At 46.3% G+C, this 16,369-nt stretch overlaps 1 protein-coding gene and 1 long non-coding RNA gene across 5 annotated transcripts in view; one reads left to right on the top strand and one right to left on the bottom strand.

The window, feature by feature from the left end:
* Window positions 1–6,078, bottom strand: part of SP4 (Sp4 transcription factor) — a 53,811-nt gene extending 47,733 nt beyond the window's left edge. Inside the window, exons 1-3 of one of the 2 annotated variants that reach the window (XM_005290838.4) lie at window positions 5,552–6,078; window positions 4,838–4,932; window positions 2,837–4,391 (exon numbers count right to left, since the gene is read on the bottom strand). In XM_005290838.4, the coding sequence (XP_005290895.1) occupies window positions 2,837–4,391; window positions 4,838–4,932; window positions 5,552–5,558 (1,657 nt within the window). In that variant the 5' untranslated portion in view covers window positions 5,559–6,078. Of the gene's footprint in view, window positions 1–2,836; window positions 4,392–4,837; window positions 4,978–5,551 lie in introns of those variants that run through there. The other variant, XM_008169970.4, reaches the window with a different exon arrangement.
* Window positions 5,993–10,908, top strand: LOC122172674 (uncharacterized). 3 transcript variants are annotated; one of them, XR_006173191.2, is made up of 3 exons: window positions 5,993–6,129; window positions 6,848–7,183; window positions 8,344–10,908. It is a non-coding gene; the product is annotated as an uncharacterized LOC122172674 (long non-coding RNA). The 3 variants fall into 3 exon arrangements; XR_010598303.1 differs by lacking the exon at window positions 5,993–6,129 and adding an exon at window positions 6,206–6,523; XR_006173190.2 differs by lacking the exon at window positions 5,993–6,129 and having other exon boundaries at window positions 6,667–7,183.
* The last annotated feature ends 5,461 nt before the right edge of the window (window positions 10,909–16,369 follow it).

Below are 16,369 nucleotides of genomic sequence, written 5' to 3'. Positions count from 1 at the left end.
GCGGAGCCCTCCCGGCATGCGGTGCAGCAGTCGGGGCCGTGTGGCGAGCGCCCCACTGAAGCCCTGGCCGCCCCCCTTCTCTCTCTCCCTCCCCCTCTTCTTGTCCCCCCCGCCAGCTGGGGCACGTCTGCAGCGCAGGGAGTCCCCCTGCACCCTGGCTCCGGCCGCGCCGCAGGTTTGTGGGTTTTTTTTTGCTTTGCCGTTCTGGCCACGCCGGTTTTTTATTTTTTTTTGCTTGGGGCGGCAAAAAAGCCAGAGCCGGCCCTGCCTATGCCTAGTACACAGTTGACGCCTAAATAGCACACAGGAAGCAGAAAATTTGTTGTTTCCTATACTGCTTCCCCAAGCACTCTTCCCAGTACGAGTTCCATGCTAACAAGTTTTTTTGACTATATGCAAAATCCCCCATCCACGACAATTTTCCAATCCAAATTGGCCAGCTAGCACAACAGCAGAACTATGTAATCCATTCCCAGAGTGCAATATCATTTGTTTGAACCAGAGCAGCCAAAAGGTCAAGATTGTAATGCTGATTAGAGATGAGACACCACTGAAACAAACTTACTGTTTTTTTCAAAAACCCAGGAGTCTTAATAGCAGCACACAGTGTCAGAGTTTAAGGCCAGAAGAAACCATCAGATCTAGTTTGACCTACTGTATCTCTCACAGGCTACAACCACCACCCTGCACCTGCACACTAAATCCAACAACTGAAATCAGACCAAAGTATTAGAGCCCATAGAAGACCACACTATTACATGCCATAGATAGAGACTAGAAGTGACAGAGGTGCACCAATGCCTAAGAACCCCTACAATGGAAGGGAACTGATTAAGTAAGATATACCCAGATAATCCCAGCAAGTGACCTGTACCCAGATAATCCAAGCAAGTGACCTGAACGCCATATGCAGAGGAAAATGAAAATACACAGATATGATGCCATCATTACAGACTAGTTCTTGATAGTTAAAACCATGAAAAGAAAGTACCACAGGAGATAAAAAACTACACTAACTTTCAGGTCTGCTTATCAGAAGATAAAAATGATGGCTAATCCCCCCTGAAAAAAGGTGAAGAATCCTCAGGCCTACAGCTATAACAGTTTTAATTCATTTGGCATGAAAAGTCCTGCTTAGCATATGCATACATGTACAACAGTAAAGCTAGATCTACACTAGATACTTCTGACAGTATAATAATGTCAGATGGAGTGTCTTTAAAATATATATTTTTTTATACTGATAAAACCTCTAGTGCAGATTCAGTTCAATGACAAAAAGAGTGCTTTTGCCAGAACAGTTTATTTTGCTCAAGAAACATGTATAAAGTATTCCGGCAAAAACATTTTTTGCTGGTAGAAGCTGCATCTTCACTAGGTGTATCTATACTAGCAAACCTTTTCTAGTGGTAATTTGATATCTCTACACACTGGAGATTTTTCTATTCCTTACAACTAAAATGGGAAGAATCTCTAAATTGGGTCAATTAAAAAGTAATAAAAAAGTGAATTTTTTGCCAAAACTTTACATATGAAAATTTACTTTAAAATGTTATATATTACACACACACACACACACACGTGCCCCTACCACCCTGTTTCCCTCTCTCCCTGACTGTGGAAATGCAGAGACCCTGCAGAATATTTATAAAAAAAATTCTTGTTTATCAGCATTTAGGTATTTAAAAACAGTTCTTCCTAACCTACAAAAGAGCAGTCAGACAAGCATATTACAACATAAATTAAGACTTCCAATACTAAACACTGAATCACAGCTAAGAGTAATTTTTAAACAGACTATGGGAATTATGCTCTGTATCCGTGGTTCTCAACTTATTTACCATTGTGGGCCACATATGCAGCTCTCTGTGTGTTATGTGGGCCACATCCACACAACATATATACTACCTGTACGGCCCTGAAGATATCACATGGGCCGCAGCTGTGTGCTGATTGGGCTGCAAGCGGCCTGCAAGTTGAGAATCACTGTTCTATATGTACAAATTCAGAGCATTTCACTCATTCTACATCCAGATGATATATTTGCAAAACCCTGACTGTAAAGGGGTCAGCTTATAGAAGTAGAAGGTAGTGCAGGAGTTACATAATGATAAGCAATTTTATAATCAATTGAAGTGAGTACTGGCCACAAGATTATCTAAGTTCACTTGCTATCTCCACCTTCACCTGTCATCGAGAATAGCAATTATCAGCATTAGATCAAGGAAGTTGAATGTTCTCCAAAAGTTTAATGTTGCAGAAAGTTTGGATAAATATATAAAGTTTTACTACTAGAATCTCAGACCGCAGAGAAACCTAAAAAGCATTTTGGTAAACGGTCCTTTGGTAAACGGTCCTTTTTTCTGTCATACACGTTCTAAACAACACTTATTCAAATATAATTTCAAATGATAGATACTTAATCAAATTAAATCAAGTTCCATATTTAGAAAAGGCCTCAGATGGGAGATCTGGATACAACTCTCTCAGTGGTTCTCAAACATTTGTATTGGTGACCCCTTTCACATAGCAAGCATCTGAGCCCCCCCCCCCTTAAATATATAAAAAAGTGTTTTTAATTTATAACACCATTATAAATGCTGGAGGCAAAGCAGAACTTGGGGTGGAGCCTGACCCCCATGTAATAACCTCATAACTCCGAGGTCCTGACCCCCAGTTTGAGAACCTCTGATCTATCTCCGTATCATTAAAAAAAAAATCATTTAAAAAATGTTAGTTTATTTTCTTACAATTTTAAACCCAGAAGTATAAACAAACCAACGCTCAATGCCCAACACTATTAAATATAAGAAAATATATGTGCTAGAACACTTACCTGCAACACTGGTAATGGTAACTGGAACTCCTTGAACTTGAACACCCGCTGCACTGAGGCTGGCAACACTTACTGTTTGGAGGTTAGGCACTGAAGCAAGCTGGGCAGCATTCAGTGTGATTGGGGTACCAGCAACAGCCATTGGCGCAAGCTGGGCAATAGTTGCGCCCCCACTTGAAGACACTGGGGTGATGGTTAGTTGCTGGGGTAACCCAGCGTTCTGAACTTGCAAATTTGAAAGGCTTTGAAGATTCTGAACCTGCACAGTTTGCCAGCTGATCTGCCCGGATGGTGTTAAAGTTGGAGCCCTGATGAGTACCTGAGTTGGACTCACTGCTTGCAGCTGAACATTTTGCAAAGGCTGTTGTTGGATGGTCTGAATAGTTTGCCCTGACTGGAGCTGAAATGACTGTGGAGAAATGGCTTGAATAATCTGCTGTTGCGGCTGTTGGATCTGTATTTGCTGTAGAATAGGCTGACCTACAATTTGCACCTGTTGAAGTGAACTTGACTGATCCTGCACATTTTGTAGTCCATTAGGCTGAAGCTGATTGGAGCTCTGGGCTTCTGATTCTGTGGCAGTTGTTTGAGATTCTTCAGGAGTATGCTCTGAACTGCTGCCTGCTGTGCTTGCATACTGGCCTGCCTCTGCCGAGCTTACTAAAGTGTCACTGCTAGTCAGAGATGTTGAGGCAGTGGTTGTACAAATGGAAGAAGAGGAAGGGGATTCTGGCATAGTACTAACAGAAGCAGTGGTGACAGGCGTGGTTACTACCTGATTCCCATTGGAAACTCCACTATCAGCAGTCTGGCCAACCTGTCCAGAACCGCCTCCTGCTGCCACGTTGTTTATCACAGGCAATGCTAGAGTTACTCCTCCAATGTTTATAGGTAAGGTTGTTACAACCTGAGCCTGAGTACCTGGAATAGTTTGCAGCTGCAATGGTATTGAAACACCAGGCCTAATTTGCACTGGAACTGTCTGATTTCCCAGGTTCTGAGCAATAATATTCCCCGAAGTGGTCCTATTTGCAGTTGCGAGGATAGCTTGATTATTCCCTGCAGGGATGAGCTGAATTTGACCCTGTAAATCTTGTAGAGCTGTAGCACTGGCAGGATTGATTTGAATTTGCTGACTTTCCGTTGTCTGAATCTGTGGGATCACTTGGTATTGGACACTACCACTTGGATTCTGTACTTGTACTACTTGAAACTGTCCAGGGTTAGTAGCAGAATTACCTGATTTAGTTTTTGAAGGAGATGTATTCCCATTGTTGCTGCTGGAGGGACTTGCTGTGCTTGAAGCAATAGAAGATCCTTGTTGAGCAACATTATTTTCTTTTGAAGCAGGAGGAGCAGCAGCAACAAGCTGCCACGCATTTCCAGCAAGCTGAGTTGTAACTAATTCTAACTGTTGTGGTTGATTTTGAAGCTGCACCAAACCCTGGCTTGGATCTATAATAATCTGCTGTTGTCCAGTTGATTGATTCTCACCAGGAGTTCCTATTTTGCTGCAAGTGGCTGCCAGCAAAGCCAGAGGTGAAGGTTGAGAATCCTACCCATAAACAGAGAAAACAGCAGCAAATTTAGAAGAAGAGTAGGTGTGAGTTATTTCTGACAGTTCAACTATCAAAGTTTATTCAGGAAACACAAAAATGCTTAAGATGTTTTAGTACACAGCGAGATCATACAGTACTGAATGAGGAAGTACATTCTCAGATCCTCACATACGCTTGAAAAATAAGGCCATTTATTACCAATAAATAAAACTACTACCGAAGTGTTTCTTCCTCAATCCAGTCCTTTTTACAAGATTCCTCAATACACAGCAAGCAATTTATCAGTTTAAAGTATAATCCACCCAAAAAACATGTCCAGGCAGTCAAGATTACCATTCATGTTTCACCCACCCCAAAGAAAGACACCTTGAACGGGAAATGCAGTTAACTGCACATTTCATTTTAAGAGGTGTGCAGTTCCCTTTTTGTGTGCATGAGTTACCTGTGAGCCTCCAGTTTTATTTTTTTTATTATTGTTGTTCTCTGCCTCAGGAGATTTCTCTCCCTCTGTGGGCATAGCTTCCTCCTTCTTTTGATCTGCAAAAATATAAAGCATAACAGATTAATTATTTACCTTTCTTTATACAAAACCAACACCTATTAGCACCTCCTCTTTGGTACCCAGTCTCTTCGATTTTACCGCTCTGAAAACCACAATCCAAATCATTATGACAAAAGAGCCAGTCCCAAAAACGTGGTTTGAAACCCAACCCATGGGGGCTGGAGAGTTAACACCCAGAAAGGGGAGGTTTGATTTCCTCTTCCAGACAGCAGGGGGAAAAACCCACCCACAACCCTCCTCCTCCTCCTGCCCCTAAAGCATCGACGGCCACTGAGTGAACTGAGTGGCCGTCGATGCTTTAGGGGGCAGGAGGAGGGCTGTACAGGGGAGGAAAAGAGGAATGAAGGAGGGAAGGATGTGCACAGGAGGGAGGGTTAGGGGAGAAAAGGGGAATGGAGGAGGGAGGAAAAGAGGAGGGACGGAGAGCGGAGTGGGCAGGCAAGGAAGAGAAGAAAGGGGGGAAGAAGGAGGGCCAGAGGAGGACTGAAAGAGGGCGGGATAGAGGGGCATGGAGGGGACAGCGGAGAAGAAAGGAGGATGAGGAATGGAAGGTGGAGCGGGCTGAGGAAGGCAGGGAGGGAGGGGGTTACATACCGCTCATCCCGCATTAATGCCCCGCTGAGGCGCCGCTCTGGGGGGGAGGAGAAGGAGGAGGAGGCGGAGGGTGGGGTGGGGGTAGCGGGGAGAAGGCCGGTCGCAGCCGGAGCTGGGAGGAGCGGGACGGCCTATTTTTCCACGAATGGCCGCCGCTGGGCTGTGGCGTAGCTGCCTCTCTCCGCCCGCCGCCGCCGCCTGCCCCTGAGCCCGGCGCCTGATTGACAGCTCAGAGCCAGCCGGGGGGGAAGGAGGGGCGGGGCCCAGCGAGGCCCAACTGACGCCCACTGAGCAGGAAACCGAGCCCAGCAGCCGACTCGGCCGCTCCTCTCCGACAGAGCTGGGCTCCTCGCAAATGGGCGGGGCTAGGCTAGGGCGGCGCGAGCCAGCTCCGCGCGACCCAAGCCCAGAGCAGGCAGTCGGGGCCCTCGCACAGGGAGGGAGAGGGCGGGGCCAAAGCTGCGCGAGCTGCGGAGCAGGCGAGCTAAGCGAAGTCAACCTTCGCCTGCAGCAAGGCTCCCCACGCTGCCTGACAACGCCAAGCGAGGCAGGGAAGGGGCGGAGCCAAGCCGGGGGTGGTGAGCGGCAAAGCGCCTCCGTGCCCGTCGCGAGCAACCAGAGCGCTGATTGACAGCGCGCGCGAACAAGAAAAATAACACGTGGGCGGGCTCGCACGGCATGAGCCAACCAAACGGCAGCCGGGTCCCTCACGCCCCCTGACTGACAGCGCGCGGGAAGGCGCTGGGCTGTAACCGCCAAGTCCCCCGACACGGCCCTCCCCCGCCTGCCCTTCAGTCACCCCGGGCTCAGCCCACTCCCAACTCTGTGAGGGACCCGCTGCCCCTTGTATCGGTCTCTCTGTGGCCGCGCCTCATTTCTCTGTAGGCCCAGCTGCCGAGACGCTGCAGCCTTCGCAGCGCGCTCTCCCTGCGCCCTGGCGCCAGCCGGCAGCACTTTGCCGGGGAACTTGAGGTGTCCTTTCCCACCCCGCAGGGCTATTGCTCGCACCCGGCGGTGGGATAGGGAGAGAAGGGAGGGAAGTGGGTTCGCCTTGCCGATTGGCCCAGGAGCAGTGAGGAGCATGCTGGGATGTGTAGTTCCCGGTATGCGCATGCGCTAAGGGAAGCCCTCGGGCAGGCTGCAGGATAGGTTGGGCAGCATGCTGCAGCGGCAGCTGGGTTACACCAGAGCTCCCCGGGGGAGGGCCGGTGCTACTATTAAGGTAAACTAGGTGGTTGTCTAGGGCCCCAAGATTTGGGGGCGCCAAAAAGTGATGCCCCCAATTTTTTTTTACAGCGTTCCTGGGCTGGGCTGCCGGTGGTGCACTGATATGTGCGGCTCAGACGCCCTCTCCCAGCGCAGCGGCCGCTCCATGCAATTATTATCATTGCCGGCGGGGGCGCTGGCGGCTGGGCAGAGCTCCACAGCTCCGCTTAAAGCACGTGGCACGTGGCTCCGCTTAAAGAGCCCGGCGACAGGTGTAGCAGCAGGGCTTCGTGAGGAAACGGGCGGCAGCCTCCTGGCTCAGCCTCTACGGTCAGCCCCAGCGGGGGGGCACAGAAAACAAAAGAGCCTCAGGCAGCGGTCCAGTGGAGGAAGAAAGAGGACCCCGACGCCCGTGCGTTGGGCAAGGTAAGCGCTTCCCCACAGCTCGGCCTCGGGCGCCTGTGCTCTTGCTCCTCTTGGTCCGTGGCTGGTCTGTGCTCCTGCTCCCCTTGTGCGTGGGCGGCTGGAGAGGACGGCAGCCTGCAGAGCTGAGCTGCCCCAGTGCACCCCTCTCCCTGCCCCAGCCTCTGTCATGCCCAGTATCTGGGTTTTAAACCCTGCTGCTGTGTTATGCCTGCAACAGGCAGGCCTAAGCCTGTGAGTGACCCCCATAGCAGCTGCCTGAAGAAGTGCTTGGGGGAATCACGCAGAAGGAGTGTGATATTTGAATTCTCTCCTCATGGAGCCTGCGCTTCACTTGGCGCAGGACTGCAGTCTCAGCAGGACTCTAGGCCCAGCACGTCGCCTGGGTTTGTAGACTTGTAGTGCACCCCTGTCACCGGGCTCAGTCTGGCACTGCTACCGCTCACCAGTGCCCAAGAAGCAGTCAAAAAAGTTGGATGGACTGGTTAGGTTAGGTTAGTTGTCATGCTGTTGCTTGGCCAGTGTAGAGACCACTGAATGCATAATATTCCTCTACGATGTTCTGTCCTGAGCAAAATTGGCATGTTATGAGGTAGTGCCTGTGAGGGACAGGTGTCTGTTTATGTCATCCAGCCATCACGTCTTAGGTCTTCAGGGTGGGGTGGGGGGGCTTTTCCATCCTGCTTTCACTGGATCAAAGTCAAAGATTATTCTCCCAGGGAAGTTAGTAGGCATGTAGAGCAGATGAGCATACCACCACAGAGAACACTTGGCAAGCATTTGCGAGCGTGTGACCTATTTAGTTAGAAAATGGAACTTTTCATTCAGATTGAGTTTATACCATTTGATGTTTTTAATCATTTGGAGGTGCATGGCTGGTTGGACAGAATGGGTTCTGCAGCACTCCCAGTCAGATTTTGATATGAAAGAAGGAAGGAAGGAAGTATACATGACTAAAAGAGGTGTATTTCTGATTACAATCAACATTGCTTAATTTTAAGGGAAAGTCATCTTGATCTCTTAATCAATATTTACATCAAACAGTTGATGAAATTCAAATAGTGACTTATAGTAAGTGACATGTATTCTCTATCCTTTACTTTTAATAGTGAACAAGAAAAAGAACCGATAGGAATAAAATTTCATTTTTTTTTCGTTTTCAGTTGATGCAGCCTCATGGCGGATAAAAAAAAATTGTCTGGGTCACAATTTCGTAAGCGGAAGGCTGATAAGCAAAAAGAAGAAAGAAAGCAAGAAGGTTCGTTTCTGAAATATCTCCATCCACTGGCCAGAGATGAGGGTAGTTCAATGCCAAAGGATCAAGCAGAGATGGAGATGGGGATGTGAGCTTCACAAGTTGAAGAAGAGTTTGAAGAATGTAATCTGAATATTGAAGACGAATCAAATGAGACATGCAAGGATCAAAACTTGGAAGACCGTGAAAGCGAAAATGTCACTCGTTTGAATTTGAGCTTTAGTGATTCTGCTACTTGGGCCAAATGCAATGATCAAGTCCGACAAATTCTGGTGGATCATGGGCCGGAACAAGTTCAGCAGTTCGATTTTCCCAAAGATAGTAAGCAAAGAAAATTCTTGACAATTCATTACAAACGTAGACCTGTTAATGGAGAAGAAATGCACCGTCAGTGGCTGCAGTATTCCACATCAAGTGATTCTGTCTTTTGCTTCTGCTGCAAGTTGTTTGGCAGTAGTACTATTGACACATCATCTCTTTCTGAAAAAGGCACAAGGGAAAAACATGTCTGCAATTCTTTCACGGCACAAGAAAAGCAGTGAACATTTGACGAATGTTCAAACATGGAAGGAACTTGAACTGCAATTGAAATACAAGAGAACATTTGATTAAGAACATTTGCGCTTGATTAAGCAAGAAGAAAAGTATTGGCAGCAAATACTAAAACGTCTGATTGCTTTGGTCAGAGTTCTTGGTGTGCAAAACCTGGCCTTTCAGGGAACACATGAAAAACTGCACACTTCTGGTAATGGGAACTTCCTCAAATTGGTCGAATATCTAGCTTTGTTTGACCCACTTATGGATGAGCATCTTCACAGGATTAAGGACCAGGAGATGCATGTACATTAGCTAGGGAAAGACATACAGAATGAGCTTATTCAGCTTCTAGCCAATGCCATCAAACAAAAAATCCTAGCATCTGCTCGTGCTGCAAAATACTTTTCAATCATTCTAGATTGTACACCAGATGCAGACCACGTTGAACAAATGATCATTTGGTTTGTGGATAGGCCTACTTCAGAGACCGAGAATGAGACTGAATCAGTATGCATAAAGGAACACTTCTTGGGATTTGTGTCGCTTACCGAGACAACTGGAGCTGGTATGACAGAAACTATTCTTCACCAGTTAGAAGAGATGTCACTGCCTATAGAAAACTTGCGTGGTCAAGGCTATGACAATGGGAGCAATATGAAAGGGAAAGAAAATGGTGTCCAGCGAAGAATTTTGGATATTAATCCACGAGCCTTTTTCGTTCCTTGCAGTGCACATTCATTGAATTTGGTTGTTAATGATGCTGTGAAGTGTTGCTTGGAGGCAACCGCCTATTTGATTTAGTTCAACGTGTGTATGTGTATTTCTCAGCTTCTACACATCGCTGGGAAGTTCTAACACGCCACATATCTAATCTCACAGTTAAACCATTGAGTGAAACAAGATGGGAAAGTCGAATCGATGCCTTGAAACCTTTTCGCTATCAGCTTGGTGACATCTATGATGCTCTGATAGACATCTATGAAGACACTACTCTAACAGGATCATCTGGCAATACGTCACGAGTTGATGCAAAGGCTCTTACAAAAGCCATTTCTAGTTTCAAGTTTCTTGTTTCTCTTGTTTTGTGGTATGACATATTGTTTGAGATCAACATGACTAGCAAACAACTTCAGGCAAAAGAATTCGCATATGTGATGCCATTAATCAACTTGGAGAAACCAAGAAGTTTCTTGTGGGCCGCAGAAGTGACGCAGCCTTTGAGAAAACATTGGTAGATGCAGGTGAATTTGCGGAAGAGTTGGATGTACCGGCACTTTTTGAACCAGATCCAATCCGTATTAGAAAGAAGAGGAAGCAGTTCACATATGAAGCAGATGATGAACCTATTTATAATCCGAAAGAAAAATTCAAAGTGAACTTTTACTTTGCAGTCATTGACACAGCAATACATTCGGTGAAGAAAGATTCACATTGATGCAGCAAATTAGTTCAGTATTTGCTTCATATATGATGTTTACAGTTTGCAAAATAAAACACCAAAGCAAATTATGGAACATTGCTTGAATCTGGAGCAAGCTTTGCAACATGGTGAATCCAAAGATATTGATGCCTTTGACTTGTGCAATGAATTGCAAGCTATTGCAAGACGAGTCCAAAGGAGTTCATCACCGCAAGATGTATTGAACTTAATATGGGAAAATAAGCTGGCAGATAGTGTCCCTAACACAGTTATTGCTCTTCACATCCTCTTGACTCTCCCAGTTTCTGTGGCCAGTGGTGAGCGAAGCTTCTCTAAGCTCAAGTTGATAAAAACATACTTGCGAACATCAATGTTGCAACAAAGACTTGTTGGGCTATCTATCTTGTCAATAGAACATGACATTGCTCACAGCATTGACGTGGAGGAACTTGTTTCTAAATTTGCTAAACTTAAAGCACGGAAACATAAATTCTAAATTATAACGTTACTCTGTGACAGTGTATTGTGTATAATATATGTGATTTATTTAAGGGGGGGGCGCAAGGTGGAAGTTTCGCCTAGGGTGCAAAATATCCTTGCACCGGCCCTGCGGGGAGGTTGAGGGTTTCCAAGGAGATGCCATTCAATTCCCTATGGTGCCCACTGGGTGATGCTTTAAGAGCCAGCCTTGGGCTTGGGGGGCTCCAGGTTGGATGAGCAGTTGAAACTCTCGCACATCCTTACCATTACTTGGCTGCAGACCAGCTAGCAAGTGGGGAACCGCTGCCCTATAGTCTTATGGCAGCCTCCCTGCCACGCATCTCAAAGCACTTGACAAGTCACCCCCGTGTTATTAATGACCTGTTGCAACTAGTCAACCTATACTGCTGATTTAAAACAGCGTGATTCCATCCCCAATTGGCTATGTTTAAGGTGACCAGAAGTCCAGATAAAATTGGGACTGTCCCGATATTTAACCCTTTGTCCCACATCCCGATAAATGTATGATGGGATGCCATTTGTCCCAATATTCAGGGAAGGAGGCGAGTGGGAGGGAGGTGCTGACCCTGTGGGTGCTCCGGGGCTGGAAAAATTGCAGCCAAGCTCCTCCCTCCTCCTCTCCCCTCTCCCCCTAACGCGCCGCGTCCCCACTCCTCCCCCCCTCCAGTGCTTCCCACCGCCTACTAGCTGTTTGGCGGTGCTTAGCGCTTTCAAGGAGGGACGGGGGAGGAGCGGGGACAAGGCACGCTCATGGGAGGAGGTGGAGAAGAGGCAGGGCAGGGACTTGGGGGAAGGGAGTGGAATGGGGGCGGGGCAAAGGCAGTGCAGAGGCGGGAAGAGGTGGGGTGGGCAAGCACCCACCCGGCAGAGGGGAAGTCAGCGCTGTAGGGGTGAGTGGTGGGCGGGCGGGGGGGTGAGGAGGCGAGCGGTGGGTGGGAAGCTGAGGAGGGACGCAGCAAGCCAGCGGCAGGCCGGGGGATGAGGAAGGGCGCGGTGTGGGGGCCGAGCGGGGAGGGGGCGGGACCTGGGGCAGAGTGGGGGCGCAGCCTGGGAGGAGTGGGGGTGGACTGTGGGCAGGGCTGATATCAGAACACATTAGGGTGCCATTTTAGTTTGGTGAACTGGTCACCCTAGCTACGTTCCTTATGCATTTCTCATAAAAGAGGCTTGTGTCCCTTTTTAAAAATGTTGTAATGTATAAAGAAGGCAGGAAAACCTTTTTTCTTTTTTTGTAAATCTGCTCATTTTCATTACAAGTCCAGACCTTGACAACACTTTATGCTCCAAACAAAAGAAGAGCTATGAAATTATGACACCAGAAGAGGATGAAGACTGGGAATAGTCAGATTAAAGTTTAAGACACCAGTTTTTATTAATATCTATTTAATATCAAAACCTAAGTATTTTGGAGGAATAACTTATTTGATAAATGTCTATCAAATTTATCCCTCAATTAAGGTGTGAGAAAGCTACCAATATCCATCTGAGGCCTCCAACAAGTCTTCTAGAAAAAAGGAAAACCAGGCTTGCCACTAATGATATTTCTAAAGTGAAAAACACAGCAAAAAGAAACATCTTGTAGGCTTTAAGCATAATAAAGAATAAAAAAAAGGACACAAAACCCATTTTAAAATTTTCCAGCCACTTCTAGGCTTTTCTAGGCAGCACTGAGGAGCCTGTGTGGCGCAGCTAGAATGTTCAGAAAATGAAACTGCAAGTGCCTTATAATTGCTAATTCCCATGTGCAAATAGCAATATTCCACATTTTATAACTCAGCCAAATCTGGATGGATTTTCATGGGGAGAGCACATGACACCATTACCCCAAGAACTATCCTCCCCTGCTGGTTTTTAAGGTCCTGTTCCAAACCGTGGAGTTAGATCTGTTAACTAACGAACAAAGAAAGGTTGGATAAAGGCTAGGCTGGGGGGGAGAGAGATTATAATGAAAAAACTCACCTCTTTTTCACCTAACCTATATAAGCGCTTATGAAATTCCCACTAGGCCTCTGTCTGCATACCTTTTAAAATCAGGCCCCAAGTGTTCAATTCTGCCAGCCTTATCCCAGTCTAACTGGGTGATAGAGGAGAGTGACATTGTAGCCAGTGATGGACAGATGGTGGGAATTGAAATAAGGGTAGTGTCAGTAAGGTATAATGATTTTTATATTTAATTACCATACATACTATATCCAAGTGGGCCCCCTCATACACTACTTAGTACCCCTACTCCTTTGCTACATCCCATATTTACCTCATGACTTGACTCCTTTCTCCAGCTCCTCCTCAAGTCATCTGAGTCTTGTCTCTAGCCATTCAGACAAAAAGCCTTACAAGACGCAGTGTGCAATCTTCCCCTGCCTGCTGCAAAAGAGCTCTAGGTGGGTTGGGTCCAATTCCCACTGAACTCGTTGATTTTTTTATTTAAACGGGAGTTGGATCAACCCCTGTAGCACATATTTCTTGACACAGGGGTTATAGACAGCCACACTAATTGCTACTGGAAAAAATGAAAGAAAACATGGGGAATTGTACAATAAAGAATAGGGACAGAGAAAACAAAATACCCATCCCAGTTTTCTTTCGGGCCCAGCCCTTTAACTGTTCTCTCTTCCATAGTTCCAGGGCTCTGTTCCTTTTATTTTTTAAATTATTCCCACTCTTCCAACCTTAATTGAGTCCAATCTTAGTTATTTCATCTCTACTTCTCTCTTTCTTATCTATCCTAGTTTTTGTTTTCAATCTTGTAAGCTTTTGTTTTCTTTCTCTTAACTTTTTCCTCTGCTGGCTACTAAAATCTCTTTCCCCCATCAATTTATACTTCCTTTCCTTTTCCTTATCTTTCATCTCATCTCTCTCTGCCCTCCAATGTGACTCTTCCATCCAAATTCCCATTTCTCTCCTAAATTGCTTTTGCTGCTTCCAAATTACCACTTATGTCCTTGTAGGTTCCTTCTAGCTTTCTCTCCTTTTCACCTTCTGGTCTGCCCAGGTACTCATGAACCTGACTCTTCTCACAGATACATTAGTCCAAATTTATAAAGGTATTAGGTGTTGCTGTGCTCAGCATTGTAAGGCCTACGTAATGAAGCCGTAGTCTACACTTAAAATTTAGCTTGACTTAACTATGTCACTCAGGGGTGTGAAAAATTCACATCCATGAGCACTGTAGTTAAGCCAACCTAACCCTTTGCGTAGAAGTGGCTAGGATGATGGAATTATAATTTTTTTTTTTGGTCAACCTAGATACCACCTCTCTGAAAAGTGGATTAACTATAGCGAGGGAAAAACTTCTTCAGTCACTGTAGGAAATGTCTACACTACTGCACTCTGGTGGCACAGCTGCAGTGCCATAGCTGTGCTGCAGTAGCATCTGTAGTGCAGATATGGCCTTAGATGGCTAAGTCCCATTTTCAAAAGTGACTTAGGAGCCTAATGTCCTGTTTCCCTGAACACAGTAGGAATCAAACAACAGCAGACATGTTCTTTGCCCACAATTCCAAGCCACTTTCAGCCAGCATTCAAACCAAAAAGCTCTCGCTCTAGCACACACGCACACCTTCTACTCAAGCCTTGTCATATGCCTGAAAGAAAGGCTGCTGTTACGCCCACCAATTTCAGTGAACTTAGCCGAACCCTGGGCCCTCACCCCTTGAACCAAGAGTATGGGAGGTGGAAGAAGGCTGAACCTGCAGTGATTAACTCCTCTCCTACTAGTTCCCAGTAGCACAAACTGCACTTGGAGACTGAGAGTTGAGAAAAACGCAGCAGTGAGCTGCAGGGGGAGATACTGAATGAACTCTCAGTAGTCATAGTGGTCTTTATTGGAGGAAGATGAGGGGTACCTCCTGGAAGTGTCAAGTCCCCAAGTACTGCAGGTGTTGGAGGGGGATTCAAGATGGAATTTGCACACCAAACTTTAGTAAAAAGGCAAAGAAACAAAATGTCAAGTTGATTCAATTGTAATCTCGCTCTCTCTTTTGAAATAAAATTTCTGATTGGAGAGGTAGATGCCAGGTACTCTATCTGGATACAAATTCCAACTCATAAGAATGGCAATTTAGTAGTGACCTCTGGATAAGGATAGTGATAGAGGATGTGCAATATTAAGAGTAATCAAAGAGGACACAAAAACTAGTAAACCACTAATAAATAGGTAATTTCAACTACTCAAATTTAATTGATCAAATGTCTATTCAGGGCACAGTTTGGAGAAGCATGTTCCTGACACCATAAAGAATTGCTTCTAGGAATATCTGGCTTTGCTGGCGCACAAGAGACTTAGCTCTAAGGGTATGTCTACACTATGGGATTAATCCGAATTTATATAATTCGAATTTTGGAAACAGATTGTATAAAGTTGAATGTATGTGGCCACACTAAGCACATTAATTCGGTGATGTGCGTCCATGTACCGGGGCTAGCGTCGATTTCTGGAGCACTGGCCGGGAAGGGTTCATGACGCTCGCGTCTTCAGGAACACTAATTTGTTTAAACGGCTGCAGCAAGAGACTTACTTCCCGGACCAGAAAATAACCGTTGGGGATGTTGAAATGCCAATAGTTATTCTTGGGGACCCAGCCTACCCCTTAATGCCATGGCTCATGAAGCCATACACAGGCAGCCTGGACAGGAGTCAGGAGCTGTTCAACTACAGGCTGAGCAAGTGCAGAATGGTGGTAGAATGTGCATTTGGCCGTTTAAAAGGTCGCTGGCGATTGTTACTGACAAACCAATATCCCCATTGTTATTTCTGCTTGCTGTGTGCTCCACAATCTCTGTGAAAGTAAGGGGGAGACCTTTATGGCGGGGTGGGAGGCTGAGGCAAATCGCCTGGCTGCTGATTACGCACAGCCAGACACCAGGGCGATTAGAAGAGCACGCCAGGAAGCGCTGTGCATCAGAGAAGCTTTGAAAACCAGTTTCATGACTGGCCAGGCTACAGTGTGAAATTTCTGTTTGTTTCTCCTTCATGAAAACCCGCCCCCTTTATTGACTCATTCTCTGTAAGGAACCCACCCTCTCCCTTCCCCCAGCTTGCTTTGAAAGGAAATAAAGTCACTATAGTTTAAAAATCATGTATTCTTTATTAATTGATTATGAACATAGGGAGAGAACCGACAAGGTAATCTGGGTGAGGTTTGGGAGGAGGATAGGAAGGAAGTAAAAGGCCACTGAAAAAATTCAATATAATGACAGTCTTTTGGTTGGGCTGTCCACTGGGGTGGAGTGGGAGGGTGCACGGAGCCTCCCCCCCCCGCATTCTTAAACGTCTGGGTGAGGAGGATATGGAACATGGTGAGGGGGGAGGGAGGTTATACAGCGGCTGCAGCGGCAGTCTGTTATCCTGCTGCCGTTCCTGAAGCTCCACCAGACGCCGGAGCATGTCCGTTTGATCACGCAGCAGCTCCAGCGTTGCAGCCTGCCACCTCTCATCTCGAGCGTCCCACATGACCTCACGTTCACTGGCATCTTT

The sequence above is a fragment of the Chrysemys picta genome, chromosome 2, assembly GCF_011386835.1.
Source record: "Chrysemys picta bellii isolate R12L10 chromosome 2, ASM1138683v2, whole genome shotgun sequence".
Lineage (NCBI taxonomy): Eukaryota > Metazoa > Chordata > Testudines > Emydidae > Chrysemys > Chrysemys picta.
Note: the sequence above shows the minus strand (reverse complement) of the source record. Positions and strands in the feature narration are given on the sequence as shown.